The 10491-nt window shown below is 40.6% G+C and overlaps 1 protein-coding gene across 6 annotated transcripts in view; it reads right to left on the bottom strand.

The window, feature by feature from the left end:
* Nucleotides 1-458: 458 nt before the first annotated feature.
* The window catches only part of RGS8 (regulator of G protein signaling 8), a 63218-nt gene continuing 53185 nt past the window's right edge, over nucleotides 459-10491 (bottom strand). For all 6 annotated transcript variants that reach the window (XM_089515886.1, XM_089515887.1, XM_089515888.1 and 3 more), the window contains 2 exons: nucleotides 7198-7364; nucleotides 459-6106 (listed from right to left, as the gene is read on the bottom strand). In XM_089515886.1, coding sequence (XP_089372012.1) covers nucleotides 5924-6106; nucleotides 7198-7364 — 350 coding nt within the window. In that variant the 3' untranslated portion in view covers nucleotides 459-5923. The remainder of the gene's footprint in view (nucleotides 6107-7197; nucleotides 7365-10491) is intronic.

Raw genomic sequence — 10491 nt, 5'->3', positions numbered from 1 at the left:
ATCTTTCTTGGCAAAGGTTGGATTATGCACTCTTCGGGTTTGATAAATTTCTACCCTGTAGCACTGGTTTATCTGCCTTTATTTTCATTCATATGAAAGAATAATAGGTATTCACTTACATGGGAGAAAGCAAAGGGAAAATATACATTATGTGCATATACTGAAGGATATGAAGAGCATGGAAAAATTATTTGACTGGAGGAGTCTGGGAACTGTAGCCCCAAAAAGGAATTTTCCCAAGCACTTAGAGTACTAGCTAGGTCTTTTTCCTATGGACTTATACTTGGAGTGCCAATCAGATCCCTGTCCCTAAATTGTCCAAGACTTCAGCCCACTTTCACTTCCCTATGGAACTCAGTAGGAAAACAATCTTACACAGCTCTCACTCTTTAGAGGCACTGCCACATTCTGGGTTCTTTTTCCTGAGTCAATTATATGAAACACAGGACACATAAAAGTTCACATGCATGCAGATATTTATTTGGCATGACTGCTCACTGAAAGGACTCTCAAGCCACACATATGATGATGCGCTGCTTTCATGTGATCAAGCAATCTGTGGCATGGCTGCAAACACTGCTCGAAGTGAAAGTGAGATATCAAGAATGTGAATCCTTTGACTGAATGGATGTTTTGAACTATAAACCCTACAGTCCCTGACTATTGGCCATGCTACTATGATGTTCAAAATCAAAACTTTTCCACCCATTTTCCATGAGATGCCAAAAGCCTTGGGATACTGAATGCATGAGTGTTTTTTGTGTGCGCTGCCTAGTATATGAATTGACCTTCAGTCGTAAATAATTCTAGTAATAGTGGAGTCTGACGCACACAGAACGTTAAGTATCTAATGCACTAAATAATGTAATGGCTTTCTTTTAATATCTTTAGGCTATGGCAGTTTTGAGAGAATATTTTCTCCCTGAATTGCCTGTAGAAGCTAAACAAAAGGCAAGATATTTATCTTTGCAAAGATACAGGATAATAGAGGGTATTTCAATAATTGGGGCCCCATTTCCATTCCTTGGTTTTATTAATATGGGAGGAAAGCATTCATCACATGCCAGTTTTAGTGAACATGAGGCCGTGATTTTAGCATTACAGTCCACAATGCGTACCAATTTCCCCCATTAAAATGAGACTTTTAAATGGTTAGACTATTTTTGTTCCTCTCTGTGTGTATTTGCGTGTGACCTGCTTACAGAAAGAAAAAAATAAATAAAAATGTAATAGTTTCAGATGAGAAATTTCCTTTCATAATACTTTATTAATGTTATTGAATCTCTCTTATAATCTGAGCTATTGGGACAAAAGAAAATGTAGTATGCATGCAGAAAGCTTGTGCTAAAGTTCCACAGTTTCCATGGGATGGGGAGGGGGTATTTCTAGCATAGGCACAGCTTTTACTTGAATGATAAACAGCCCAAGCCTATGCAGATCATCTCAGAGGCAAGGCCCATAGAGTTTAGTGGACCTTACTTCCATGTAGGTATTATAAGACAGTAGCCTGAAGTGGGAGATATGAAGAGCAGCATTAGGGACTATAAAATAGTTTTACAAAAAGCCTCCAAAAGCTGCTAATTCACATTATTTTATATTGACCAGTATCCCTGCAGGTGCCTAGGTTAGTCACCTGTGGTGCTCAAAGCCAGGAAGAAAATAAAGAATGTATTCTCTTTTAAATTATAAAAGTTCCCCACCTTTGACATCCACTATAGGTGACAGCTAAGTTGTTAGTTATAGTACAAGCTTGCTTAAGAATATTTTGTTAAAGTACTGGCCTATGTGGTTTGCAGATTTCAGGCATCCAGAATAAATGCATCTGGCATCCACCGAAAGTATCTGTATGGAAACGGCTTGACCTGGCTTCTCCAAAGGGAGCCAGAAAATTATTTTCACATCAAAGTGGCTTTAAAATGTCTCATCATGTCAGAAATGTCTCCAGCCTGACTTTCTCCAGATGGTCAAATTGAACTACAGTCACCTTTATGACTGGTTGGGGTTATAGGAATTGTAGTCCCAACAAATCTAGGAGCCAGGTTGGGAGAGGCTTTGTTTTTCCTTCCTCCCATCTTTCCGATCCCCACACAAAATCCTTTCACTTTGTCCAATCTACATAAAGGCCATTTCACCTTGAAGATTCTGAGAGATCTAATCATAAAAAGTAACTTTTCCAAAGTCTGGCCCAAATCAGAAAATGTCCATAGAATCCCATTGTGCTGTTTTCCCCACAGGCTATAACATTCAGAGTGAAGACCAGATATTGCGTATTTTTAATGCTTGTTTGTGGTTGTATACCTTCAACCTAATTCTGACTTATGGTGATCCTGTGTGACCCACTCATGGGGTTTTCTTGGTAAGATTTTTTCAGGGGTGATTTGCTGTTGCTTTTCTCTGAGAGAGTGTGACTTGCCCAAGATCACCCAGTGGGTTTTGGTGGCTGAGCAGGGATTCAAACCCTGGTCTCCAAAGTCATAGCCCAATGCTCAAATCACTACACTGGCTTTCATTTTACATACACAGAAATAAAAATGAATGGGAAAAATCCTTGCACTTGCCAGGCGGGAAAGCAGTCAAATTAGCATTTTCTTTGACATGCTAATTTTCTATGTGCTGCTTTTCCTTGGATGCATTAAGTCCAATTCATTCTGGTGTCATAATTGTCCAGGAAAAACTACATCAGTCTTCACCAACCTGGGGACTGCTAGATGTTTTGGGCTCTCCTATCACCTCAAATATCTGGGGCTGCTGAGATCTAGCAATGAAAAACAACTGGTTAAGGAAAGCTGAGTTACATTATGTTTTTGCTACATATGTAAATCGACTGTAATGTGACAGTCCATGTGGACGGAGTCAGAAGGAAGCATTCTGACCATCTATGTAGAGATATGAAATGAATCTGCGCAAGAAGTCACACAAATATTGGCAGATTCTCTATAATCGTCTTAGGGCACCATTGCACAAGAGGTTTGAAGAGGGCAACCCTTTGAGCCCACTTTTATTTGGTGTTTTTGCTTCCTCCTCCTTTCTCCCCACATGCAGTGCAGGCAGCAAACATCGTGGGATCATTAAAGGGCAGCAAATCTTTTAGCGTTATTTTTATTTCATACCACTATAGGGAACCCGGTTTCGATTTACTGCCTGCAGCAGCGTGAAATATCTTGAGCTGTCGCTGTGCTGAATGGAAAATTTGAGAAGCTCCAAAACAGGCTGAATCTCTCTTATCACAAAGCTTGGAAAGTTCGCTTTTCATAAGAAATTTGTTCCCATCACCCAGTACAGTGTTTGAAAAGTAATCCACTTTTATTACTTGTTGCAGTGATTGGAAAAATAACTCATTGCATTACACATTGAGTTGCTCTACCACTAAGCTGGAACTGGCATTGGGATGGTGGGGAGGATAATTGTTTTATAAATGGAAGCCATTTTCTGCCTTATTATTCAGCTATCTCCTATTCTAGCACCTGCCCCTTACATCTCATCAATGCTTGTAAACCATGGGGTTTTGTACCTCATATTTGCAAGAACATACAGTGCAAAAGATTATGACAGACATCCAAACATATGCATTTTTCTTACCCTGTGAATGCTAGTTTAAGAACCCTGTTTCCTTGTTCTCTCTTTATTGCATAAAATCCCAAACCCACCCTCACCCCAAAGTTTATCCTAAAATATTTGTTATCTGCAGATTTTGGTACCATTAGGACTTGACACATATCTACATGAAGTCTACTGTAAGTTTTGTACCTTAGGTACTAAAATACAACATATGCACATATACACATCTCTAATTGGGCATGCTGCTGTATTATGAGACAGACAGACGTGAATGCTGCATAATATCTAGTATCTATATTTATATGCACACACCCAAACAGAGCTTCAAGACTTGGATTTTCATCTGCAAAAGATCTCTTTTTTTTCTAAGCAAGTACTCTTTCAGCAGGAACTATATATCCTTGCATGTTTGCAGAGCACCAGTATGAGTCAATGAATGATAAATAACAGTCAATGATGATTATAAATAATATGATGGTGGAATTCAGTGCCACTTTTGTCCATTGGTGCAAGAAAGCAGAAGAATGGTAGTTTTCGTAAATGTCTAGTGAATTGTAGAAGGAATCTCTGGACTTGGGTAAGCTTCTACTTCTTTAGGATAGCCTTCTGCAACATAGCACCCTCTGATGGGTTGGACAACAACAACTATCAGTACTAGCCAGAAAGGAACAATTATGGAACTTGTAATTCAAAAAGGTTTTGAAAACTCCAGGTTGGGAAACCTGATGTACTTGTTCCTAACATGCCAGACTGTTGAATTTTTTGTCCAGTAACAACATTAAAATAATAATAGTAATTAATAATAATAATCAGGTGAGATTCTGTTACAGGCCTTTTAAGATATTTTTTTTAATTCCCTGGAGAAGGGCTTTTGCTCTTTAGACTGTAATAAGAAAAATGTGTATTGATTTTCTCTCCAGGACCAGCCTTACTACAAAGCAACGGATTCCAAAGGGAGTACCATTTTTTCCTGGCTTCAGTTTCCATTCTTTAAAAAAGGGAGTAGGGCTAACATTCACAATAAAAAAGAGAAATGCTTGAAATGTAAAACAATTTATACTGACTGGCTATTTTCAATTCTATATAAATAGGCAAGGGACAACACTTTTAAAGGGTAGAGAATGCTTCAGGATTACATTAACACAAAACCACAGAAAGTGGAGCTCATTGGGTCATTCTGTGTTGACCTAGGAGTTAGTTCATGCTCTGTCTGGCTTTAATAGCCAGATAGTTGTCCAAACTGATAATAATGCATACCTCTGACATACTACATCAGTAAATTGGTGAACGTCCAAATATACAGGGAAACAGTGCAGCGGGACCTCCTGTCAGGATTAGAGTTCCTCATCTGCAAACTGCATAACCTTTGATGAACCGCAAAAGGCTGTAAAATTAAGGGAAATTTGATTGCAAGTTTGCAATTCTTCAGAGCTCTGCTGGGCTCCTTCCCAAGACACTCTGCCCTACGTTAGGCAGAGTGAAACATCTACTTCAGGCAGCAGATTTTTGATGTCTTGAAAGGCCAGTTAGTTACTTATTTTGTTATCATTGTGTTTTGACTGCCAATGATGGGGAAATGTGCTTACGGGATTTTCCGCCTTATGTGCCAAAATAACTAGCCTGGTTATTATTTAGTTATCATGCATGATTTGGGGGTATGGAGGGGTAAGAACCACAATTTTTATCTAAATCTGAGGCAACAAAATTTCTTGGGCCTGTCATTGTTTCCAGGCCCAATAAATGACCAAAGGAAATGGCCTCGCTTGTCTTTGTCTGCTACCTCATTGCTTGCTTGTTGCCTGCCACCATCTTATATGCTTGGTTAGCTATTATTTTGGCTAAAGATGAATTACTGTGATCTAAGTAGTTCTTTGTACATGGTAGTTTGACCTTCCAGCCAATGGTTTCTGGACCTCACTGACAACTTCTCCTTCATCCTACACATACTCAGTCTGAAATCTGGCTTTTGCTGCCTATGGCCCAGCATTGATGATTATTTACAGACTGGCCTGGTGTAGTCGAATTTTAGTAAGCCCGGCTTTGGGACTGGTGAATCCAGCATAAAATATAGGGCAGATGTTACACTCCTAAAAAAGCATCAACTGCTGTGTGTGTACATGGTCTTCAGTTCAAAACAGACATGCCTGTGCACACAAAAGAGGACCCCAAGAAAGCAATGGACTTAAGTTGTAAAATGTTTTTACACATATACAGCCCAATTTCTCCACATTTCTTCCATTCCTCCTCTCATTCTACTGCTGTTGCAACACCAATGAACTTAATTTCACATGTGGAAATGGATGTGGCCAGTGCAGGAAGCTCATGGTGACTTGGGAGGGACAGCTTCCCCAAATCCATCCCTGATCTAGCTGAGCCTCCTCTGGGTTTGAGACAGCAGGTCTGTGTAAATTTTGGACCTCAGGAACCTGGGGTAAGAGTCTTTTTCCATGAGGCTGTAAATTTTCCCCTGTGCCTGGTCAAAGCATGATGGCGATGGCTCTTGTATGTTCCTTCTTGTCACCTCCCGGGTCTGAAAGTCTATGTTCACCTGGAAAAAAAATTAAAACAAGGTAGTTTATTGGGGGAGCTCTCCTATTTCAAGCAAAGATAGCTTTTGTTTGGTCACATTTGCCCATAGAGTTTATTAGACAAGGGAAATTGGAAGTATAATCCAATGGCAATTCGAACGCAATCATGGGGTTTAATGTTATTGTGTGATAACCCACTACACGCAAATTTGGGCAATGGGAAGTCAGTCTGAGCGCAATCATGGGGTTTCACGTTATTGCATGATAGACTACCACATGCAAATCCGGGCAATGGCATGCTATTTTCGGGCAATGGGGAGCCAGTTTGAATGCAATACGCATTCACGTAAATTCGCTGAACTAGTGAATTCACGTGAATGCGTTCTGGTCCGCTTTCTTTTCATTCGAAATTAAGAGAAATTTCTCACTTGTGATAAAGTCCCATATCTATCAATTTCTTGTAAGCTGAAAAATGAAGGGGGAGCCTGTTTAGCACAATGACATACAGTGCCTTGCTGAGGTATTCACACTCTTCTTTGACTTTTCCAGGTTTTGTTGTGTTATAACCTGAAACTGAAATGGATTCAAGTGGAATTATAATCACTTGATGTTCACAAGAGACTCAGCAGTAAAAAGGTGCAAAATTGTGGCACAGCAGTTAAACAAATAAGCAAACAAAAACCCCTGGTGCTTGCTGCTTAAGTATTCACTACCTTTGCTGTAACACTTCTAAACATGTTCTGGTGCTTCCAAAGACATGTTGCTGAATGGAGTCCACCTACATGCAGTTTTGATGCCATATGATTTTATGGAAAGGCCAAAAAGTTCAGTTTTGTTTCTGGTATGCTCCAGAGATTGTTGGAGAAAGACTCAAAACAATAACTAATAGTATGGAGATCTCAGCTCTTATTTACTGACCTTTTAGAAGACCACAACGTGAAAAAGTTACTCATTTGGAATACAAATCCCAGAATCCACTCAGCCAGCATGACAGCTAGTCAAATTGGCTGAGGGATGCTGGGTGCTGTAGTCCAAAATAGTAATATTTCCAAGTTCAGGTATCTGTTCAAAACTCATCCTGCTAAAATAACCATGCCTTCTCTCTGCTAACCTCTCGTGGTGCTTGCACATCAATAAATTCTTCAAAAATCCTCTGAGCCTTGGAAGCCAGCTTAGCAGTAGACCTTGTCTTTTTGAACTCCTCACAGGCCAACCAGAATTCCAGGTTTTCCTCACTGAATTCTGTCTTCAGGAACGCACGAAATGCAGCCACTCCATCTGAGAAAACAAACAAAGAAAATATATTATTCATATTTGAAATTTGGTACCAGGTTCAGTTTGCGCATTCTCTGCATCGTTCAGTTAGTAATGCAAGGGAGGGGGGAGGTTGTCTTTGCAACACTTTTACTTTTCTCCTTGGAAATGGAAATTCAGCATGTCAGGAAAAGGGGTAGGCTACAGCCTTTCGCCCCATTGTGTTTGTTTCCAACAACTTTTTAAAAAAAAGAAAAACAAAGAAAGGATAAGATAAAATAAGAAAACTACTCAGAGATTTTAATCCCAGTTTACAGAGACAGTACCATCTCAGGATCCCAGCATACCATTCTGTGGGAGATGTAGAACCAGGCAATTATGACTATTGTATCCCCTTAAGATGTGAGTTGATAACACTGGAAAAAGACTCATGCTTTAAATCAGGAGTGGACAACAGGGAGACTACATATGGGAACAACACTTATTTTTGTGTTCCCCATCATCTTCTCCCCACCACTTGCAGTTGAATTTTGTTGGCACAGTGGCAAAACAAATGACCATTTTCCTTTAAAATAAGGCCTGCAAGAAGTGTGCACCGTTACAACAATGATTCAGCCTTAGTTGAATGTGAATCTGTACCTTGCAGCCTTTTGTGTCTCATTTGCTATTTAGAATGCATTTATCATTGTCATTTGTGTATAAAAATGATAATTCCCATTCTAATCATTACCGTTTTAATACAGATTGACAGAGAAGAGCACAAAGCTTTGGCTGCTGGCTTTTGGTAGATTGTGAGTGTAGTTTTATCTCATTGGTGCTTAATAATAGTGATATTTTGCAGAATGTGTTGGGGCACCCTATTCAAGTATGATAGTCATTAAACTCAATGGCCACAGTCCAGGTAAAGTAACTTGTGCCTCTACCCGGTTTCAAACAGGTGGTAAACCTATATTTGGGCTGTACAATGACTGGCTGTAGGTGAAGACTCACATTCCAGTTAATAAACAAACAAATCCACCTTCAGGGAAAACAAGCATGAGAGAAATAAATGTTCCATCTCAGTCTTTCCTCTCCATATGCTAATTTTCCAGGTGCAGGGATGTTTGTGAAGGAACATTAATTCACGTTAGCCTCTGAAATCCTACTGCTGAGAGACAAGCTCATAATGAGTACAAAATAAACCTAATCCCACTGAGATCAATGGAATAAGTAATTTACAATGAACAACATTCAGACCTACCTTGGCAACTGGAATAAGGTGAATAATGTTGAATAACTAGAACTTTTCACTCATAAGGTTCTAAAACTCAGGCTGCAATAGGCATATGTAGGATTGCACCATAGCTACATTTTGTAAAGATGAAATGTGGGGTGCATCTATACCAGCTGCTTAATCCGGTGCTAGTCTGGATTATTATGGCCTTGAACTGACCATGATGGCAACCACATGCACTGGACAGAATCCAGTGCAATGCCACATCATTGTCCATAAGGGCCAGCCAAGCTAACCCCATATTAGCCCTGCTAATATGGCCTTTTCCCCTCGGTGTCACTGCCACCACCGCTGGAAGAGTTGGTCAGGCAAACCACTCAGATTATTTGTACATATGTGCACATTTCTAAAATCCCAACCTGTGACAACCAGGCAAGTATACAGCCTTGCAAGAATTTGGCTGTCACCTTTGCTTCTGCAGAGATCAGAACAGGGCACCCCACCATGGGATCAACAATGCAAATGACTGTGGTGCCCCACCACCCCAGGACTCAGATTCAGATAGGGAGATAGAGAGGGAAGATGCGTCAGGGGGGCAAGAAAGTGAGACAAACTGCCAGACTAGTGAAACAGAGGGCGAAGGAGGCATGGTAGTACCTGAGCAACAAGACATAGAAATAACAGCACCTAGCATATCAGAGAAAAGGAGGGAGTATGGAGATCGGAACCGTTAAGAATCAAATGGAACAGCTGCATGCTGAAAACAGGCCATCAATTCTGACATCTCCTTTGGGAAACTTGCTGCTCACAACCAACCAATTCATTGAATGTAACATTCCTGGTTTGTGCTCCTGATTTGTGTTGCCTCATAACCTCAGACCGAGCTTTTGGATCTCCATTTTGGACTCTCATTTGGACAGATTGCTTGACTGTGTTTGACATAGTTTATAGTGCTATGGCATCCTTGCTGGTGAGCCACACATCCCTCAGGAATTCTCCTGTGTTCTGTTTCCTCCTGTACTATCTCTTGGGGACCTGGACTTGTGTTGGCAGTAAAACAAGACAGGGTTACTCTACTCACTCTTCGGTGATTTCATGGGAACGCTGTTCTGACCTCAGCAGAAGCAACAGTATGCCAGGCAGGCTTTACACAGAGGTCCTGCCTGTGAGGAAGCATTGCAGTGGATCTGAGAACAAGTCATCCCCTTTCACTGCTCTTTCCAGTGTAGGGGAAGGGGAGTGATGTGGCACTTTTGTATATGGACAACTGGATCTAATCCAGTCCAGTGACTCACACACACACAATGAACCCAAGATCACTCCAGGCTTTCCAGAAAACACCAGAGTTTCCCCCAACTTTGCTTAGTTCAGAGAAAATTCAGAATAAGGGCCAAAAACCACAGTATCTCCCTGGAGGTAGCCATATATCATGAGGACTGCCAAGACCAGCTTTGGGATGAGTATGGAGTTTTCCACTGGTGTAAGTCATTCATGTATTGTTGTAAGTTTCCTTTGGGGCTGTTTTACTCAATTATGAATTTGTCTTTACAATGACTATGGGGCATTTATTGCTTTGCTCAACCAAGAAAGTTTGTGGGTATTTAGTTGGATTCCACTACAGGTTGAAGAGTGTGCTATTTTTCCCCTCATCATCACAATCATGTTAAGCTCATGACTGGTGTGGGAATTTGTTAATGGTGGCAGCAGACTAGCATCTATCCTTGCATTCATGGGATAACATTAGAAAATTCTGTCAAGTCTATATCTCTTATGTTTATTGCATGGCACTCTGAGGAACAGGAATGGAAGGGAAGGGAACAGAACGGGGGAGAAACATGTTTTATCACACAAGAGAACACCGCTGATGCCGCCGGGAATCCCCAATCCATCCCCCAACCGTTCCACAGCAGCCGATTTTGAAGAACGGTTCAGAATCAT

Source organism: Sceloporus occidentalis, unplaced genomic scaffold (assembly GCF_023333645.1).
Source record: "Sceloporus occidentalis isolate IW3139 unplaced genomic scaffold, rSceOcc1.0.p SCAF_3, whole genome shotgun sequence".
In the NCBI taxonomy this organism is placed as follows: Eukaryota; Metazoa; Chordata; class Lepidosauria; order Squamata; family Phrynosomatidae; genus Sceloporus; species Sceloporus occidentalis.
This window is presented reverse-complemented; position numbering and strand designations above follow the sequence as displayed.